The sequence below is a fragment of the Bidens hawaiensis genome, unplaced genomic scaffold (assembly GCF_021521415.1).
Source record: "Bidens hawaiensis isolate Kalapana, Puna unplaced genomic scaffold, B.hawaiensis_p1.1 tig00012594_1, whole genome shotgun sequence".
NCBI lineage: Eukaryota > Viridiplantae > Streptophyta > Magnoliopsida > Asterales > Asteraceae > Bidens > Bidens hawaiensis.
The window spans coordinates 183218-206841 of record NW_027492034.1 but is presented as its reverse complement, the minus strand read 5'-3'; the positions used below and the strand labels follow the sequence as shown (position 1 = coordinate 206841).

Here is a 23624-nt window from a genome sequence, read left to right as displayed (position 1 = left end):
CATGTACGTTTTTTTAATGGCGAATACAGACCCGCTAGTTTTAATCCTAAATCTATCATATTGCCCATCACAATACTCGAATTTTGATCTCATAGAGGGTCATGAGTTTATGTACCGTACAAAACAAAAAGAAAGAGTATATGTGATTCTTAAAGTTTCTATTTAAATTTGTGTTCGCATTAAATATCTATTATTAAAAAAATATGTATTAGTTTTCTCAATAAATGGTTAAATGTCATCTTTATATTAAAGAATTGCATTGTGTAGAAATGTACGATATTTTTATGTCTATACCGATTCTTATTTCTCATAAGCTTAGTATTGGTACAGAAAATACTTGTTACGATACCGTTACAGTATTAGTGTCGTAGAAAAAATTCAGAAAATATCGGTACCAATCTTGAATTTTCCAATCCCGATTTTCTTAAACATTTAGTACCGAAATATTTGTTTCAATACCAACATCACCGGTACCTAAACCCCTACCCGGTACCATTTGCTTTTTCCTAGTATTGTGTGTTAGTCTGATGATTGAATTATTGCATTGAATTACTTGTGCTAATTAATTAGTATAAAATTGCCAAATTGCTTATTGTAGTAATTACATGTAGGTTATCTGTATATTGATTAATAATTGATTCATGTTATAAAAAGTGCCAAATGGAGGATCTCAAAAGGATCTTCTTTGTATTTGATGTTGATTTCAAAGTGATTAAACTAAACCTTAAGTTAAAGTAAGGGGTGGCCAAATGTCAGTTCTACAAAAAGTACAAATAAACCATTTTTCATATAATTAATCAAGAAAAAATTGTGTCGTACATCTCAATGCTCGATCTCAAATAACTAAATTAGTAAACTGACAAGTACGTACGTTGTCATAGTCGCTTATTAGACAGTAACTATAATTTAGGATCTCGCGCTTCACGACGGAACCATTAAATCAAACAAAAAACATAAGTAAAAGCGTTAAACCATAAACTCGCTGCAGGTCAACGCGAAGTCAGTCTGTATCAAGTTACGACATCGAAACTAAACAAAAGAAGTAAACCCGTCAATGCTAAAATACTGCAAATTATCATATGTTGAACCACAAAGACCGACATGTAACAGCGGCGAACCAACACAAATTCGTAAACATAAATTAATAATCCAAAAAATATATATATTAAAGGCGAGCTAGGTATCAAACGTTGAAACGCGGATATATAACTATGCGACGATGGAATATTTTGAAATCATGAAAAAAGTTTCGATAATTGTAAAGACAAACTATAAAAAATATGAAAGCAAAGTTTAAAAAAATCATTTAATCAGGAAAATAAAAACTATTATTTTTATTTATGGAATTATAATTAGTGAATTAGTGGTTATAATAATTAATAAAATATTAAAAAAATGAATAGTAAATTGAATATAGTAATTTAGTGAGGGGGAAGAAATTCCCCTTTTATATATATATATATATATATATATATATAATTTTATTTTCATTTGTACGTACCATATCTTATAGATGTTGACCTTAACGTTCAGAAAGTTATCACGTATTTGGTCACTTGATTGGATGCATGTCTAAACTTGACATAATTTTACCTATGTGATTTCTACACTAGGGCATTTTGTCTTTTCAAATTTTTTATTTGTTTTCCTTATATTATCTACTAATATTTATCTATCATATTCATTTTAAAACTATACTTGTATAAATAATAGGTTTGTTTAGCTCACAAAGCTAGTTAAGCTCAACTATAAAGTTTGAGCCTGTATGCTAATGAACTCCAATTTAGACTCAAGAGCTTTAGTTAGCCGATATCAAGTATTTTATGACAGATTAGATAGTTTGCACCTTTAAATATTGAATATGTGGCATGTTTCTTGTGTTGAGTCACTTGGACAAAAGAGTTATATTGTGACGATTGAGACTCATCGTGTATCTCATCATGTGATTAAATTTAACATGATGCGTACATTATTGTTATTCGGATATATTCTCACATTTTAGTGTAGCTTATCTCATATTATTAAGTAATTAACTATTGATGATAAACACCGATTAATGCCAAGAGAACAAAAGATAAGTATTATAAGGCATATAAGTGCTAACTTAACGCTTGCTTGAAGCCTTATGTTAGAAAGAGATCGAAGTCAAAAGTGAAGATTTCTCAGCTAGGAGAATTTTGTCTTTGCAAAACCTACAAATGTCTACTAGGAATGGTGGAAAAACTTGAACCATATAGAAAAATTGATATGAGTACTCGATCAGGGATGGGATTGTTTTTGAGGTTGATAAAAGAATTCATGGTTTCAAATACGTGTATTTTTTTATTTTTAATTTTGTGCTTATCATCTATTTTCTACTTGTATAAATTGGATGTGGCTCAATGGTAGAGCACTCATTTTACTAGTGAGAAGTAGGGGGTTCAAACCTCACTATCACCAATTTATATGGAAGATATGAGGGATGACCCTGACTTGCCAGGGTTCGAGTCCTGATCTCACCCCGTTTTACCGGCTCCTCGTTGTCGTGCCGTTTGACGGGATTGGGGGTCGGGTTTTATCCAGGGAATCCCTCAATAGGTGGACCGCTAGGAGCTCCGTCCGTCCGGACTTATGGCCGGCTCGGGCTACCTTTAGCCAATGGGGGCCACGTACAGAGTATCCGGCGTTACTTTGTTGGTCGTTTCAAAAAAAAATCTATTTTCTACTTGTACTCTTAAAGGAGACTTTCTATTGGACACTTTATCCCTTTTATATGATGTGCATATAGGCAAGCAGATTGTCTTCTATATTTAACCTTAATTCCTGTTATAAATTAATTCACAGTTTAATCTATTAAATAGACTATTTCCTAAATTAAATAAATACATAAACAATCTAATTTATTTTGACAAAATCATTAGGGAAAAATATTTTGTTAGTGTGGATTAAACTCAAAACATTTTTAAAATATTTATGGCTTACATACTCAAATAAAATGAATTGTTGTTAACCATCTTTTTTCTTTAATAATTATATATCCACTTGATAATGGAACTTGAGGTGCGTTTCATAAACTATTACAAGTTTGTTTTTCTCTCCTTTTTATACTTATTAAACATCCAAATAATACTCTTTTTTTCATATCTATTAAACATCCAACTAGCTTTGTAGTTAAAAAGACTTCTATTTTTTAATGTTATTTTTTAACACACGCATATATATGATTTATTATGAAGTCATTCGGTTTTATAATCCGGCCCAACCTGTAATCCAGTAACACGACCGACTCAATGTCTAGTCCGGTTAGAAAAACATTGCATTTAACCAAATTTCCTGAATCTATTAATACCAAATAACTCAGATGTCTTTTATTTTCTCTATCACAAACCTCGCAACCAAGATCCATAACCCTAATCACCTCTCCAATCGATTGAAATTGTATGAATCAATTGAAATAGAGAGGTACGGGCGCTTTAAACCTCAATATTAACTATTAATCTATTGAAATTGGTTTAATCAATTGAATTTTGTTTAATCTAATAATATTAATTGTTTACCAATCTAAACTTTAAATGTATGATTTTTCGTATCACCTAACGTTTTTAAACGGTTGAAATTAAACATGACTCCACAATGTCATGAAATTAGAAAGATTGGATATAAGTATAATCTTTGCGGATGGTTGGGATAAAGTACCGACATATTTTGATGTTTCTCCAAGAGAAATTCTTTATAAAATTAGGAATTGGGAAGGAGAAGAAACCGTCATACCTGTTAAAGCCGAAAACAAATACATGTGGTTTTCTATGATCGGTTGGAAAGACTACATCTCTAAAAATCAGCTGCATTAAGGTGAAAAATGCCCTTTTCATTTTTTAATTAACAATGGTATTTTGGTCCTCACAAAAGTAGTCAAGGTATGATTGTAATTACCATTTGATGGTTTTTCTAGGAAAGGTCCTGCGCATTCTGTTTTCTTGGGATGGTATTTGCTACTTATGTTCAGATGTTGCGCTTGGTTACGTATTTGGTTTTGTTTTACGACTTCAAACTTTTCGGTTTGGCGCGCTAGTTTTTTGAATTCAAACACTAGATAAATGAAACTGAAATGCTTGGTGGATTACATTATGATGTTTCTATTTATTGTTATAATAATTACAACATTAATTATTTTTGTTTTTAATTATAATGTTAATTAAATTGGTTTTGATAAAGTTTGAAAATACACTTATACATATAATTGTTTTTAATTTTCATAAAAAATAGGTTTATTGGATTTTAATAATCCCAACTAAATGTTATTGGCAGATAATAATATCAATTGAGTTTATTCCAACTGGTGATCCCAAACTTATAAAAATATATTCTCATTGGTCCTCCGTTAAAAAAAAACTTAATGGTATTAGGATTTTCCAAATTAGTAGATTTCAAACTGATGTTTTAGGGCTTTTGATCGTGTAACATTCCTAAAATTCGCACAAAGTATGACAGCTTTAAAAGTTGAAGGACCTAATGTAATTAAGCCAAAGCTAAAGTTCAGGGTCTAATCTGTAACTAGGCAATATTTAGATTAGACGAACCGTCTAATGATTCAGATGGTCCATATCAAAGGTAACCCGGATAAGAAGAAAGCTCATGATACAGACCGTCTCACCCGCCAACCATGTTTAAATAGCCCATCAAAAGCCTATCTTAGACGCCAAGTCGGAGATGAGATGGACCATCTCATCTTCAGAAGGTTCATCCAACTGCCCTTGTCAGCAAGATGTGTCAAAATCGCATGCTACGTGACTGAAAGTACAACAAGAGAGTTTTGTCTGGGCACGGTCGTGTTGATCCAAGAAGCTTCTATTTTGTCTTTTCTCTTGCACTATCAACTTGGGGAGTGTAGATATCAAGATGGCCCGTGTTGAGTTTCAAAATCTTTATTTTGTCTTTTACTCTTATACTTACAACATGGGGTATGTTGGGTTAACATGGGCCATGCTGTGACTTCTGAATTTTGTCTTTTCTTCATATGCTTATAACATGGCCATGCCTTACTTCACCATGAGATGTGTTGAGTTGGTTTTCTCAATTTCTCTTTGTTTTTCTTCGCATATCAGTTCATTTTATTCTTTAGGGCTATATTTGCCTATAAATTGAAGTTATAAATATTAGTGGTTATTTATTCTAATATTATTGCCAATATTACGCTATTTTGGAGATATTTTAGCCCTGAAAAGATGTATAATTTTATATACATCACCATACCAAGTATAACACGTGTAAGCAACTGGACTAAAATAATTGTTAATAAAAGTTTGGTTATGTTTATTTTAATACACACACCACATATTCATCCCAAATAACTAAATAATGTGAAAAATATAAAAGATTAATTTACCATAAAAGATGGATTTTTTTATTATTAAAATGACTGAATCTAACAATCTGCAACCGATCTTAGAGCTAACCTACTGAAGAATCCACACCCAAAAAATTGTATAAAAATACTTGGCTTTAGGGGTGTACATGGACCGGACCGAACCGAACGAGAGCGTGTTCGTGTTCGCCCGTTAAGTTTTTTTACGGAAAAACGGACCGGTTCACAAACACTATACTGAACGAAAATTCATGTCCGTGTCCGTCCATTAAGAATTGAGTTTGTCCGTGTCCGTTCGTTAATATTGTAAACGGACACTAATGGACAAACGGATACTAATGGATGCTAATGGACAAACAAACACATGAACATTAATGGACACTAATGGACATTAATGGACAAATGAACACATGAACATTAATGGACACTAATGGACAACGAACACTAATGGACAAATATAAACGATTACTTAATTCCAAACATAAATCCAACAGACGTAATCGAAAGAACGTTACCGGACATTCACGAACACTATTGAACATACTTGGCCTTTGTCCGTGTTCGTGCGTTAAGCATACCGAACGAAATTTTTTTGTCCACGTCCGGTTCATTTATTAAACGGACAAACATAAATGAATTTCTTGCTGACCGGACGACTGGACGTTCGCCGAACGTGCGGTTCGCTTATAGCCCCCCCCCCCCCCCCCCACTCTATTTCATTTCATCCTATCTCAACAGTATTATCATTTTCTACTCAAATCTACTGTTTCACAATCTGGGTTTTGTGATATATTAACGGATGATCGGAGATTAATGTTAATTACCAATAACCGATCTGGGTCTAACTACAATAACCTAAAGAGTTAAAGTGCAGAAATCACCCTTGTTAATAACCCCCCCCCCCCCCCCCCCATCAATCACCGTCTCCCAAATCTGCATCTTCAAGCGTCACCCCGTTGTCAGAGGGCGTATGGCCACCGTCACCATCACTAGAGGATTGCCAACAAGGCGATAACATCTCATAAGCATTAATCCACGCGGCTTCAACCGGCGGAGTGCCGCCGGACATGATGACGTTGAAGCTAGGGTTTCTCTCATCGTCCCATTTTTGCATAAATTCAACAGAAACGGCACCAGATTTAGGACCGGAGCGTGGAGGTGCGGATTAACGGACATACTGTGAATCAAAGGGACATGATGATTGTTGAGGGTTTGTAGTTTCACAGTAGAAGAATAAGAATATAAGAGTTGAAGTTGCTTCTGCAATGATAATATTATTATACTAGCTTTAGAACATATATAAATTACAACGAATAATTTAATACAAATAAAATAAAAGATAATTAAGTCTCTTTATATTATGTAAAAATATCTTAAAAATATAGTCGTTTTATATCATCAAATGTATTTTAATATTAAATCGAGAATGAGTTGTTTTACAATCGGTTTACAATATGTCACTAGAAGCAACATTTAAAACAATGAGGTCTTTAGATCTGAAAGATGTAGTTAAAGTCTTTCACAAAAATGTTTTTCACTAAATACCATAAACCAAACAAGACACCAGATTTTCCTTTTTGAACATCTTTCGTGATTTCCTTGTAAACACACTGTTGTTCAACTATCACAGTAGTCTTATACTAAATATAAAAAATGAAAATTTTGCCTACAATTTTTAAGACTTATTAAACATTGAATATTTGTAAAAAGTAAACAAAATTATTATAGTTTTCTTCAATATGAAGATGTCTCAAAAATTAAATGTTATTGTACTTTTTAAACAAAAACTCTTTTATATATATTTTAATTTTAACGAAAATATCTTTATAACACGTAATTATTATATATGTTAGTATTTTTTTTATATTAAGTATGCTTATAATATAATTTGTAGCATTAATAATTCAATTAATAGAGATTGACCAATTAATACGGTATGTTGAATTTATAATCAATACTATATTTAGAACCAATGTATTTTTTTCTTCTTTTCCATCAATAGAAGTTAAGTGATTTAGACGGGAATTTGATAATGTGAATTAACCTTAGAATGCCATGTGTCCAGATTATTTTCTTTTATTAGTATAGGTAGATTAGGTTATGCGTGAAAATACGACTTTGCCATCATTTTAACGGTCAACCAAATAGTTGACTTAATGATGGACCCAATTGCAAAAAAAGTACCATCACTAGGACCATAACTGCGAAAAATCCACTACGGAGTTGCATCCTGTATTTTGAGTCTCATCACATGAACTAAAACAACAATTAAGCCTTATTTTTATTTACAATTAAGTTATGACTTATATCATCAATAGTTTCGTGTAGTATATGTGTGCCACCAAAGGATTTCTAGTCTAATGGTATCTTGGTGGTGGGATAAGACTTAGTGACCATAAGGTCCTGCATTCGAATCTCACAAGAGGAGGTTTTTCTCAAATATTGAGTTTCCTCCTGAATTGGTGGCTTGGTGGTGGATATGATCGCATGGTACCACTGATGGCACGATAATACTCCAGTGATCCGTGAGTGATCCAAATTAGTCGTTCAAAAAAAAAGAAAAAAATGTATATGTGTGCCTAACCAAGTTGGATGATAAAGGCTTTAGACTCAAGGATTGGCCGACACCCTCCAAACTTGCTTGACCGTTGGTTGTGACAATTTTGGAACTTGGCTGTAGCCAATGAGTGAGTTTTAAACTATAGTAATTGACAGAAACATTTAGGATCTTACTTTATGTTCTTTTAACTTTAAATTTGTTACCTCCTTTTCTTTCTCATGAAAGGTATTGATCATAACCAATATATTGCGCGTTATATCTGCAATAACTCAACCAACCATCAATCTACTCTAATAAAAAACTATCACTTTTGCCACTTATCAATATCATAACCATTCTCACATTTTTTCAACCAATTTTAATATATGGTCCTTATCTTTTAAGCCATTTTAATAAATGAATTCAATATTTTTTATAAAATGTAAATCCTAACCGATTCATTTATTAACATTAATGGTAAATATAAAAATTGAATTTGTAGCTCTGTTAGAATCAAAATTTTAAAGTCACGGATAATTGCAAATAAAGAAAATAAAGGTGCATCATTGTCGAAGAATTTGGATTTGTATGGTAAACTAAAAATTGTATTTAAGTTGGGATTCGAGCAACAGTGCATAATTTTTTATATAAGAGTGATTTCAAATTTGGATTTAATAATTTTCTCATATGCATTTGAACTTAAGAAAATGTGTATTTTCTTAATTTTCTCCAAACATTTTGTATAAATATTACAAACATGGAGAATACCTATTATATATATCTTGGTATTTATCATTAAATCATTGAAGTCGAATATTATAACTATAATTCATATGTATAATGATTTACTATATGAACTATCTGTCATTTTGTAAGGGTACATGTGAAATTAATTCTTTATTTATATGACTTTTATGTGTAGCATAAAATGTTTTCGCAATAAAAAGATCAATATTTAGTTTTCAATATTTTCTTGAATAACTCAGACCAAAATGCTTTATAAACATATATTTTTTGACTTGATTTATATATTTTTTTATACATTTAAATATAGTTAATTTAATATGTCTTATAAGATAAATTAGTGTTTATTATGGTTTATCTAAGACAAATTGGGTTTACATTAGTGTTACATGTTGATTAGTACATAATTAAAGTGTTTATTATGGCTTATATTTAAAATAATCAAGCTATATATCGATTTATTTAAAAAAATTACAGTAATAACTTTTATTTTTAAAATATGTTATAAAAATTCATTAAGATTCACACTTATTATAATGTAACCTAATAGAAATATTTATTATTTTTTATTATTTTTAAAAGGTTAAAAAACAGTTGTTTCTAAAAGCCTCAAATCCTGACTTTTTAAAATGACTTTTTAAAATGACATTTTTAAAAAAAGCCAATAAGCCAATAAGCATATTTCAAACTCAATCCCAAACATGCTCTAAAAATTTTAAGGATGATTATATCAACAACGTTCAGGTAATTTGGTTTCTGGTATATCATATTTTTTAGATAAACATGAGCAGGTGATCTCAAATTAAATCATATTAATTGATTAAAATGTAAGATATTTTATGTGCATGAATATTTTTTTTGATAGTTTCATGGATACATTATCATTTATCTAATGTAATTGAAGAACCTTATTTGTCACACAGAAGAGTTATAAGCAGACCTATATGTTAACTTATCAAGAGTTACAAACAGACATGAAATAAAGATTTTGATTTTTGATAAACAATGTATACAGACCAATACAATCACAAATGCAGTGTACAACGAAGGTCTTACTTATTTATAACATATTTGTGTAATCTTAATTATGTAATTTCTGTAATTTAATGTAAATTATAATTGTATTAACAACATATGATTATTTTATTGACTATATTTCACTTAATGGTTAAAATTTAATTTTTCATCATTTACCCGTGTAATACACTGGTCTCAAACAAGTTTACTAAATAAACAACAGTAATCTTTGTATGTTAATAATGTTATGATCTTCGTGATTAAGGCTGGCTTACAAAAATTTTACCTCGTACGATTTGGTTTGTCTTGCGGCTTTGACACTGTTTTGATTGGACTTTATGTTTTACACTATATGCAATTTTAATTTATACATATCGTACTGTATATAATATAAACACATATTATGAACTTAAATGTAATAATTTCACTATTAATTATGATTTATGACACACATATAGGCATGCATGTGATGTGCACACGTAAATAAATACCTGTGTGGTTATATGTATGAAGAGAAATAAAAGCTAAGAGGCCCACTTTCAATGCTGGTCCAGCAACTCATATTATAATACCATTTTTTAAACCTTTTGAACTAGTTGTACATTAGTGCCTTACAGTTGTACCATGACACACTTATAAAATATTATATTTGTTGTTGTGGGGTGTCAGGTCTTGCCGACATAAACACATACCCCAAATCTTTATGGTAAAAGACAGAGAGGAGCAGAATAACTATGATACGATTATGGTTACGTGTAACCATATGAACCATAACATTTATTTTATAAGGGTTCTGTTAAATATACCAAAGTCAAAGACCAAAAGTTGTCAGCATTAAACCAAAAGTTGTCAGCATTTAGTTGTCAGCATTTAATGATACACATTTATTATTAGGTGTATCATTTATTCTTTTTTATTAACTTATATATACACATTTTTTATTAACTTTTTATTATTAAGTGTATTATCTATTCTTTTTATTAACTTTTTATTAATTTTTAGGTGTTCGGGTCCCATGAAGAATTGATGAATTGGGTACAAAACTTGGCACGCTCTCTTGGTGTTGTCGTCGTCACTAAAAGATCGAACAAATATCCTAATGGGTTCGTGTATAAAGTTGTAATCATGTGTGATCGTGGCGGAAAATATAAAGTTAAGGATTCAAGTAAAGTTTCTGGCACAAAAAAAACTGACTGCCCATTCGAATTAGAAGGGAAATATTCAATAGAATATAATTCCTGGACGTTAACGATGATATGTGATGAACATAACCATCCGCCTGTACAACATATGGAAGGCACGTTAGTGAATGCATGCAAAGAAGTTTTCCCGAATGCTACTCAATTACTTTGTAGATGGCACATTAGTCGCAACATATTCAAGAACTGTAGGCAATCTATCAGGTCAGCACGTGATTGGGACAACTTTCTAAAATATTTATAAAGATATGTTTGTCAGGGATGTAAATTCATTGTATCATGACTTGTGTTTTTTTGGGTCACCTTGTCCAGAAGAACACTGGATGAAAATGCCTGAGGCAGGTGTTCTGATTGCCAATAGGTTTGGTGTTATCATCCATTCTTTAAGCATGTCAGGCAGTACCACTATTTTCCCATTTTGGAGTGGTCCAGAAGAAAGTCAACATCACAGAGCTCTTACAATTGCTTTAGTATTTGGTGAGACCCATTATGTCATGGTAGAGTTACAAGGAGAATCCCCAATGCCTGTTATCATGCCTTATTGGAATCTTAACAATATTAGCCGGTATGCAGTTAGGTGGGAAACAATGTATAAGTCGCGTCTAGAACTGTACAGCCAACTTTATCGTCCTGAAAGTGGGTTTGTGGATTTAAGTGATTAATTATTTTAGTGTTTTTACATTCATAATGAACTTGTATTTTCGTATTTATATATTTGAGTACTTTTTAGAAGACTAGTAATATTCATAATTGTATAATAAAATATTTAATATACTATTATTCATACTAGTATTGCAAAAAACTAATTACAATAGCCTTTAAAAAAACCTAATTAAAAAATAGATATTAGTAGTTTAAATAATTATTATGTAATGATTAGTAGTTATATTTAAATAAAATAGAATAAAAATGATTAGTAGTAGGTTAATAGGGTTGACTTGGTATACCAAATAAAAACTTTTGGTATATTTAAAGCCCCCCTTTTATAATAAATAATACATTATTAAAACTATTTTATTTTGTATAATAATGTTTTACTCGTCTATTCTCGTTCTTCAAAAACAAAACTTGCCATTCTTTTTTTAGTTTTATTTTTATTGAATTTATTAACTAAAATGGTTGAAGAAACACTAAGTGACCCCGGGCAGATTACGGATAATCTGGGGGTTAAGTAGATGTTTCCCACGAGGGTTTGGTCCGGCAAGATGGTTATTCTTCTGATGACCTGCAAAACAGACACCGTGAGCTCGTCACTGAGAAGGGGGGGTACCTCCTTGTGACCACCATCCGGCGTGAGAATCAGACTAGATTGCTCTTGAATATATGTGTATATTTAGAGAAATAGCTAGAGAGAAGATGATGATACCGTTCCAAGGTGTTGGAGTATTTATAGCCGAAGGTAGGTGTCCAAGAAGGTACAGCCGGCTGTATAATATTCCTGTTCTACCAACTGTGGGCTACGCACGTGCCATACTAGTGGTTGGTGGGTAGGCAGCGGCTGATAGTGACATGGCCGGCTGTGCACTGTTCCCTTTTCCACCAACTGCAGGCTACGCACGTGCCACGATGAGGGTTGGTGAGTAGGCAGCGGCTGATAGTGACTTTAAGTACTAGAGCGTGCTGCTCGTCGTACTGTTGTCAGTGAGCTGTCGCCGCTTTGGTCAAATCTTTTGTCCATACCTTGGCAGGTACAGTACAAAAGATCCTCCAGTTGCGTACGGACTGGCTCATTTGGGCGGGAGTATTCCCGGCTTTGTGCGGGAGTATTCCCGGCTTGCTCATTCCTTCTTCAGGTGACTACTGAATTATTTTGAGAGTTAGTGCATTGTGCGTGTAGCCTTGCTGTGCGGGTAGCCTTCCCTGATGGCTAGTATCCGTAGCTGCGGGAACAGGCGGAGTACGTCACCATTGGGAGGCTTTTCCTGCGGGAACAGCTTGCGTACTGCGCGTAAGGACGTCGCGTCTCTGAGCATGGTTGGTCCTGCGGATCCAGTTGGTGTTTGCGCAGACGTCCCTCAGGAGTCTTGCGAGTTCAACTGCGCAGACGTCTCTAAGGTGAGTCTTGCGGGTCCAACCGCGCAGACGTCTCTGTTCAAGGCGAGTCTTGCGGGTCTAACTGGGCTCTGCTGGGACCTACCTCTTCAATGGTGTAAACAAGACTAGTAATGCTCGGGTTTTACTGCTTTAAGTTTGGCTTGTTTTGAACTCTATGTCTATTATAAAAACTCAACTCCTGAATAATTTGACAAGCATGAAATTGGATTAAACTAAACTTCGTTTATTATTCATTAATAATTAACTATATATGCAATATCATATATATTACTAACTTCTTTTTTATTATATCACAAGCTCCTTTTTTAAATCTTGTTAAAATTCAATTCAATTTAAGCTTTAATTGAAAACTCAAATCGAATTATAAGCTTTTACTGAGCAAATGTTAAATACAACATAAACGGTTCAACTCGTTAGTCTCTCTAAGGTTATGTATAGTGGAGGACTATAAAGTTGGGGCGATTTTTGACATGTGACCCATGTTAGCAGAGGGACGATTTTCATTTTAGGGTGTAGTGGTTTTGTAACCCTATCACATCATATATATATAAAAGGGTTTAAATAAAAATAAATAGTTTTCTAAGAATTATAAGAACCACTAGTTATTTGACATGTGACATTCCTTCAAATTTAAAGGTAAGGGTATGATGGTAATTTTAGTTTATTATTTATTGTCTTCAAAAATAAACGTTTAATATTTATTCCTATAATCAACGAATGAATGATTTAACTGAACATGTTTTAAAAACCATCTGATCATCCTACAATAAGGAATTATTAATAAAAACCAGCTTATAATTATATGAACTAAGACACTATGATGCTATGAACTAAAACACTATGAATTCCAAACTTAGAATATTACGCTAAGGCAAAACTATCATGTTGAATTGTTGATAAAGAAAATATGGCACCATGATAAAAAAAAAGGAAATAACTTAACATTCAACATCAAAATACATGATAATATGATATAAGTGGAAGCATTGTGACAAACAATAACTGCATAAGAGAGTTGTAGAATGAAAAACAATATCGAAGACTTTCGTTACCTTGATTGCTTCGAAACTCCGATGAACAACGTTATCTTCTAAACACCTTTTGAAGTTAATCTGGTTGATAGAATTAAGTGATTGTGTTTTTTTATCAAAATAATGGAAAATGCCATATAATAGCCATAATTATCGCAACTCCCCACCGATGAGAATGGCAGTTACAGGTTTTTATAAATTATTTTGACAAGTTTGCCCCTAAAACACTATAACGAAAGGCCAATTTTAAAACACTATTTTCATTTTTGGTAACTTTTAATCTCATCCATTAGATGCCTTGATCCAATGGTCTATTATTATTCTTAGCCTTCCTAGAAAACAATTTATTTTTACCATAACCCTACCCTATATATATATATATATATATGGGTGGTATCTAGGGAAAACTCCTCTTAAAGAGAAAACTTAAAAACTCCTAAAAAACTATTTTTAACTTTTTTTAAAAATTTTTTTTGAAGTTTCTTTTTTTTTTCCATTATTCTTATATGTTGTTATTAGTTAAAAAAAAAACTTGTCGGTAACCTCATCGGTATAGTGCGCATGTGTAATAGTGTGCATTGCATATATGCAAAAGTGTTTGTATTGCATAGAATACAACACTATTGCACATATTTGATACACACTATTGTATATATGCAATATAATACTAATACACACATCGAATACACATTAGTACGTTTGTGTAATACCACATTAACGCACATGTGCACCACATCGACACTTATTTTATTTTTTTTTTCCATATAATACAATACTACTACACATATACAATACACAAATATTAAATATACGCAATAAAACACTATTAAACTCAAAAATACATAGTAATACACATGTGTAATACAACAGTATCGCACAGTAATACGTATGTGCATTACAGCGGTTTTTTTTATTTTATTTTTATTTTTTTTATTTTTTTCGAGTGAAATATAATAAAATATAAGAATAATGGCTAAAACAGAATTTTGAAAATATTTTTTTATTTTCAATTAAAAATAATTCTTTAGAAGTTTTTTAGAGTTTTTAAGTTTTTTCCCTAAATGTGAGTTTTTTCTTGATCATCTCCCTATATATATATAGGGTAAGGTTAAAATGAAAACCCACTTAAGTTGTGAAAACCCTATGTAACATCGGTTTTTTTTTGTTACATGTAATATATGTTGTAACATTTAATACAAAACATCGAAACATCAAAAAAAATGTTTTGCTATTTTCTAACATTTTTTTACTAATTTTTATATATGTTTTCAGGAGAGAGAAAAAGTTATATATATATATTTACATTTTTTATTCACTTTAATTGTGGACCACAAGATTTAAACATTAATTAAAAACATGTGGTTGAGAACGAGTTTCTAGAGTTTTCACAACTCAAGTGGGTTTTCATTTTATACTTAGCCTATATATATATATAGGATGAGGTTATGATAAAACAAATTGTTTCCTATGAATGGTAGGAATAAGTATTGACCATTAGATCAACTAATCTAATGGTTGATATTAGATTTCATCAAAAAAGCATGGTGTTTCTTAACTTTACTCTTCCTTCTTGTTTTTTAGGGGCAATTTTGTCCATATATTATATTATTAATTGAACCTTCAATTTTATAATTTTGAAATCGGTATAATGTTGCTATCATTGTGGCTATAATCTAGGCCTTTTGAAAACAAGTATATCACCTTGTTGAAAGGTATAAATTCAACATAGTTATCAATTATAACCTCTTCAAACGTATTATCATTGTAAATTGACGATCGTATTCTTTAGCAAACATAGTTTTTGAAGAAGAGTCGAAGTAATAATCAAAAGGTAAGACATTGAAACACAATGATTGTTTCATTTAGTTATTGATGGTTGTGAATTGAATGTCGTTTAATTAAATAGTGTTGTATTGTTTGCACTCAAGCTATTTTGGATGGCAGAGGAGTTTGAAAAGCCTAAAAGAACAATTAGCCAGAAAAAAAAAGGAATTAAACCGGTTATTATATAATTTAATTATATTTAATGGTTATTTAATTGAATCCCACGTTGATATTCCAAAACTCTTAAATGTACCAATTCAAATGAAATCCCATAATTATAGGACATATACGGTTTAATCTAAAAAAATTAATTAATTTTAATGAAAATATAAAATTACCTTAATACCCTTTAGTGTAAGTTAAGAACTATGTCACGTGTCGTCATTTAATCAGTTCTTACTATTCTTACAAAACTATTTATTTTTATTTAAACCTTTCTCTCTCTCTCTCTCTCTCTCTCTCTCTCTCTATATATATATATATATATATATATATATATATAAGGTAAGGATCCTAAGAGAACCATTGGCAAATTGAGAACTTTGAAAACCATTTTGGACCACTAAAAAACCTCTAAAAAATATTTAAAAAATTATAAAACAAAAAAAAAACAAAAATTTTAAAAAAGTAAAAAAACCAAAATTCTTATATTTCATTCTGGTTTCATTAAAAAAACCGAATTTTTTTTCTTTTTAATTCGTATTTACCTATACACATATGTATACTTTCATTTAATCTCTAGTTACGTAATATACACATATGTACATTATTATTTACCTTAAATTATACATATGTGTATAGGAAAAAACATGTGTGTACATATTATACATATATGTATAATAAAAAAAACGATTTTTTTCTTTTTAATTCGTATTATACCTATACACATATGTATACTTTCATTTAATCTCTAGTTATGTAATGTACACATATGTATATTATTATTTACCTTAAATTATACATATGTGTATAGGAAAAAAACATATGTGTACATATATATATATACATATTATACATGTATGTATAATTTAGCTAAACCGAGAATTTTTTTTTACGTTTTTTTTAGAAACCGGGATGATAAATAAGAACTTGGGTTATTTTAGTTTTTTTATTTTTGTATTTTTTTTGTTTTATGATTTTATTTATTTTTGGGTTTTTTTGTGGTCCAAAATAATTCTCACAGTTTCCAATTCCCAATAAATTCTCACATGATCCAGATCCTATATATATATATGGGCTTAAGTTCAGACAAGAAATGATATTAGTGTGAGAAATGCAAGAAATGAATATGAACAACTAGTTTTATTTTATGTTCTAAATGTTTAACAATAAATAAAAAGATGTAAATGCAACAATAAAGACACTATCTCTCTTCAATTAATACAACTAATATAACCATAATAAAGTCTCTCTTTAATTAATATACCTAACTAATTTAACTATAATAATTAAAAAGATAAAAACATTAATTTAGTTTTATAATTTATTTACCCCCGATACAATTTATTCATATAATACCATTTATTTATATTAAAAAAAAAACAATTTATTTCCACTCAATTTCTTAGCATATATCAACGCACAATTATAACAATAAATATCAAAACATAATATTTTTTTTTTCAATTGATATACCTAGAAAAATTATTGTGATAAATAATAATAAAAACTATCATACAAATGTGTCTATTAAATATAAACAATAAATATACAACCTACACAAAATTATATAACCTACACTTGTTTTGAGCAATAAAAACATACAACATACAAAAGCGCATGCAACTTACATATGTGATTCGTCATCAACAATTATATAAACTACACAAAGATACACATATCCTATACATGTGTAGTTTATGTGTTTTTCTTGTGTTGGTTACATGCTTTCTTATTCTTAGAACAAGTGTTGGTTATATGTTTTTGTGCAGGTTGTATATTTTTTATTGACAATTAATACAAACACATGTAAGATAGTTTTTTATATTACTCATCACAATGTAACTACGTGTTGATTGATATTGATATATTGAGTTAGAAGAAATTGATTTTGGATAGAAAAAAATTTAATATATGAATAAATTGTATTTATGTAGAATAAAATTTTCGTGTGTAGGTTATAGTTTTTCGTGTGTATGTTATACGTTTTCATGTGCGCGTGTATTTTATTGATGCTGAATTTTGTGTGCAGCTTATATGTTTTTCTTGTGTAGGTTATATGTTTTCTTATTTTTAGAACAAGTACAGGTTATATGTTTTTGTGTAGATTGTATATTTTTTTTTGTTGATATTTAATGCAAACAAGTGTAAGATAATTTTTTGTACTATTCATCACTATGTAACTACGTGCTGGTGGCTATTAATATATTGAGTTGGAAGAAATTGGTTTTGGATATAAAAAAATTTTAATGTATGAATAAATTGTACTTGTGTAAGATAAAAATTCAAGAGAAAAAAAAAGTTATAAAAATAAATGAATTCTTAATATTTTCCAATTATAATAATTTTGATTATTTATTTTAATTGAATAAATAATTATTATGGTTTATTAGTTATATTAATTGAAAATAAAGAATGCATTCATATTTTCTTTATTTATCTTTAAGCATTTAAAACCTAAAATAAAACTAATGATCCAATTCATTTATTGCATTTCTTGCAGTAATATCATTTCTCTCATAAACCATCCCCTATACACACACATACTAATACAATATAATATTAACCAACAAACATACCATGGCGACAAGTTCATGTGCCCCCCCCCCTTTTCGCCCCTCTTATCCCGGGGTGGTTGGGGGGGTGGGGGTTTCTCGCCCAATATCGCCCCTCGTCACTCCAATTTGTCACCCAGTACGCTTGGTCTAATTAACCAAATTTTCTTGTCATTTAACAAACCATTTATATTTATAACTGAAATGTGAATTAATCAAAATCACTAACTTGCGAAAAAATGAAAATCAAAACTTGCTTGTAACAAGCCGAGCATGTCCACCCCTAGCAAAAGCTACTCACTTAAAAGTTAAAACAATAACGGTAATGTAAAAGAAAAGAGTTAAGTTCAGTCATACCTAACATTTGTTATAAATATCGTAAAGTTGGTTACCTAATGGCAACTTGGTTTTAAAAAAGGGTGAACCAAACCGAAGATCTGATGGCACTGCATCATGGCCTATAGTATTTATATAAAAAAGATTTTATATTTTTTATAGATTTATATAATCATGTGGCCAAAATATAAATAAACTATATATGTATATATATAGTTCAATATATTAGTAATCTATATATTCAGGCCCGGCTCTCGGGGTGTGTCAAGCGGGCGACTGGTCGGGGCACATTTTTTTCGGAGGCACAATTTAAAAAAAAATTCACGATGCTATATATGTAAAATACCCGAATATTTATAATCCCACTATTTTTATAACACTCAAACACCTTTTAGACCGATTTTTTTAAAATTACCTAAAGACTTATAGGCCCACTCAAAATTGAAAAGGGCCAAGTACTTTTAATTAATCAATATAAGTTAATTAAATAAATAAAAGAAACGTATAGGCGGGATAACAGAAAAGTCGACTTCGAACACCAGCAGTCACGGTAATATCTGCATAAATAAGTTTTTCGAAATTATAGTTATTGACATCTTATTTACGATCCACAATGCCCCAACAATTGGTTGGCGATGATAGCTATCGAGAATGGAATGTTAGAGAGCATATATGAAGAATTGATTAACCAATTTGTTATAGAAAATGTTAGGAGAGCTTCACAAATCCATTAGCTATTAGCCTATTCAGTATATCATAAACTCATTCTAATACCATGATTTTTCTAATTGTTATGTTTATCGCTAGAACTTTAATCGGCGTACAAAAAGTGTGTTTACATTACTTGGTACGTTAAGGTTCACGGACATATTTTTTTGTCTCGACCAGGACATGTAAATCCTCAGAACCGGCCCTGTATATATTCAACCTAAAAAGTAATGAAATTATAAAAAATGAATTAGCTTTGAAAGTAAAGTTGTAAGTTGAAACAAGAATTATTTGTAATGTCAAAACAATCTATAAACATTCTTGGTTTATTCTTCATCAAGAAGATGAATGAGTCGACTCGAGATCTAGTGCAACCTTTAAATCGGAGTCTATAACTACTTGATTGTCAATAGGAAGTTAAGTTCATCTTCTTGGAATTGGAATATTAATCTATATCATTACTTTGCTCTCAGTTGTGGAGGCTTTAACACGACGCCAAAATTCATGTCACCAAACAGGCGTCAAACCACAACACCACCGATAACATTGCAGGAGCATACGTTTTAACCCTCCAATGCCGTTCTCATGGTGGCGTTATCCTCTTTTAATGGGTGTGGTCCACTTCAAACTCATAACTCACGTGGAAACATACACATTTATTTCCTTAATTTTTTTTCGTTATTAATTAACCAAGTTAACACACAGTTGTTGCCTCGTTGTTTACCTGATAGTGATGTGACGTAATAAATAGCTCTTACTAGTTATCTCACGTTACAGCCTTAAATGTTTTATAATAAAAAAACGAGTTGATTGGGAAATCACTAGGATTAGGATGCGACTTACATGCTAATTCTTTATTCCAATGGAATTATTTAAAACGATTTTAACGAAGAATTTATCAGATAAATGTTGCTCACACCTTCAAAAAAAAGATACAATCTCATTGGAATAAGGAATATTCATATACTCTCCATATTCATATATTCTTCAAAATACTATGAACAGGAAATCGAAGAATCAGTTGCCCACTTGCCTCAAATATATATATATATATATATATTTTTTTTCATCAAGACATTTTAAAATTTAAATGCATTTGAAAAACACTATATAAAATTAAATTTACAACATTATCAACAAATTGTTTGACACTTGTGAATATCCAACATGAATTGGAAGTTAAAATAAGAACAAATTAGAGGGTGTTTGATATCTTTATATACCTCCTCCTTATAGCTTATAAGTTATAAGATGTTTGAAAAGATTAGGTTTTATGAGTATTTAAGTCATCAGTTAGAACTTTATAAGTTATAATTTATGACTTATATAAGTAATAAGAAGGTAAAATAAACCCCCTTAATTTCCAAGAAATACTAAAAATTAAAATCGCAATTATAGTCTATTAAGAATCAATAATGCTTTAGTTTAAATAAAGTTCTTGAAATGTGTGTATATGGATATATATAATGTATTTCTATATTAAAAATAAAAATAATAATAATAATAATAAAAAACCGCTTAATTTGTGTATGTATGTATCTATCTCTCCTAAATTTCTGCCATATTAACTACCTCTTTGATCTCTTCTCTCATCTACTTGTATTAGGTCAGCCCTTGTTTTACAAATTAATATCTTTGATTTGTTAGCCTAGCCGCCTCTTTTGCAGCCGTCGCTTAATCTTCTGGTCTGGTAAATTACTGATTTTGATTGTTTTGCATGCTTCATCTGTTGCTAATAATATGCAACTTTTGGGTTAAGTTGTAACAATGCTAGATCTGGATCATAACAATCTCTTTTAGGTTGTGGCTTTTGAATCTTTTGCTTAGGTTTTGAGTTTACAGTAATTGCATTCTGATTTTGTATGTGACTATTCTATTTAATTGATCCATGTGCATTAAACCCGGAAAGTCGATCCAAAACTGGGAAAAACAAACCAAAAAAACCCAACTGCAACCAAAACTTGACAGTTTGCTTTTATGTTTTTTTGTAAAAAAGTAAAAACGCAACTTACAGTTCGGTTTTGATTTTGCATGTAATAGAAACCGAAAAAACCAAACCGAACCGAGTTCGTATATTTTTATTTTTCTTATTTTAACTAATTTTTAAGAGTACAATACATGGATAACTTAAATATTTTAGCTCAATTGTGTAAAACCAATTAGTTGTTAATTAACAAAATCATTTAGGGCCAACTTCATTACTTTGGTCCAAAATTAATAACAGAGCCGAAAAAACCGAAACCGAATGGTTTTCGAAAGTTCAAAGACCGAAATTTAGTTTTTCGTTCTCTTTTAACCCAAAAGTCCAAAACCAACCGAACCCGAACCGTAATTTTGCATCCGTCTTATAAAACTATCATTAAACACAATTAGCGACACACGTCTAGATCACATGCATACAAGTTTATACAACCAGTTACATGATCATCATTGTATTCTTATGTTTCAGGAGGTACATTAAGAAGAAATAAACAAAAATGGTGAAAATCTGTTGTATTGGAGCCGGTTATGTCGGAGGCCCAACAATGGCTGTCATTGCATACAAATGCCCATCAGTTGAGGTGGCGGTTGTTGATATCTCGGTCCCCCGAATCACAGCATGGAACAGTGATAAACTCCCTATTTACGAGCCTGGGCTCGATGAAGTGGTGAAAAAATGCAGGGGTAAAAATTTATTCTTCAGTAATGAAACTGAGAAACATGTTGCAGTCGCAGATATAGTTTTTGTATCAGTAAACACTCCCACGAAAACCTCGGGTCTTGGAGCCGGAAAAGCAGCCGATTTGACGTATTGGGAAAGCGCTGCGCGCATGATAGCCGATGTATCCAAATCTTCAAAGATTGTAGTTGAAAAGTCAACTGTTCCGGTTAGAACAGCAGAGGCAATTGAAAAGATTTTGACTCACAACACTAAAGGCATTAAGTTTCAAGTCCTTTCAAATCCCGAGTTTCTTGCTGAAGGTACTGCAATCACTGATCTTTTCAACCCAGACCGGGTTCTAATCGGTGGTCGTGAAGAAACCACGAGTGGGTTGAAAGCTATCGAAACGTTAAAAGATATTTACGCGCACTGGGTCCCACAGGACCGAATTATATGCACTAATCTTTGGTCTGCAGAGCTGTCAAAACTTGCAGCTAATGCTTTCTTGGCACAAAGAATCTCTTCTGTTAACTCAATGTCAGCATTATGTGAGGCCACAGGCGCGGACGTGACTCAAGTTTCATACGCTGTTAGTAAAGACTCGAGGATCGGGTCAAAGTTTCTTAACGCGAGTGTCGGGTTTGGTGGGTCGTGTTTTCAAAAGGACATATTGAACTTGGTGTACATTTGTGAGTGTAACGGGCTCCTGGAGGTGGCTAATTACTGGAAACAAGTTATAAAGATCAACGATTACCAAAAAAGTCGGTTTGTGAATCGACTCGTTTCTTCCATGTTTAACACGGTGTCAGGGAAGAAGATTGCGATATTAGGATTCTCGTTTAAGAAGGATACCGGTGATACACGAGAAACGCCTGCAATTGACGTGTGCAGAGGTTTGTTATCTGATAAAGCTCAGTTAGTTATATATGATCCGCAAGTACCCGAAGCACAAATGTTTAAGGATCTATCAACCCCTAAGTTTCATTGGGACCAACCCGCGTCGACTATCCATATATCTGAGGATGTGGTGAAGCAAAGTGTTAAAGTGGTTCATGGCGCGTATGAAGCTGCTAAAGATGCACACGCGATATGTATTCTAACTGAGTGGGACGAGTTTAGAAGTCTTGATTACCAAAAGATATATAACAACATGCCGAAACCGGCTTATATCTTTGATGGTAGGAATGTGGTAGATGTTGCAAAGCTAAGGGAGATTGGGTTTATTGTTTATTCTATTGGGAAGCCATTGGACCCTTGGCTAAAGGACATGCCTGCCATTGCTTGAAGATGGATTATTGTTTTACTACTAGCTAAATTAACTTCCTATGGTTATATTTCTTTTTATTTGTCAAGTGTTTTGTTTGTGACTTTTCATTTTTAGCTAGATTAACTTCCTGTGGTTATATTTACTGAGTATGAGTACGATGATGATGCTTGTGACTTTTCTTTTTGGTTCTTGGATTAGCTTATGT

The 23624-nt window shown here is 31.3% G+C and overlaps 1 protein-coding gene across 1 annotated transcript; it reads left to right on the top strand.

Moving 5' to 3' along the window:
• Nucleotides 1–21864: 21864 nt before the first annotated feature.
• Nucleotides 21865–23624, top strand: LOC143541436 (UDP-glucose 6-dehydrogenase 4-like). The gene has a single exon (XM_077034267.1). The coding sequence runs from the start codon at nucleotides 21989–21991 to the stop codon at nucleotides 23435–23437; it is 1449 nt and encodes a 482-aa protein (XP_076890382.1). The 5' UTR covers nucleotides 21865–21988; the 3' UTR covers nucleotides 23438–23624.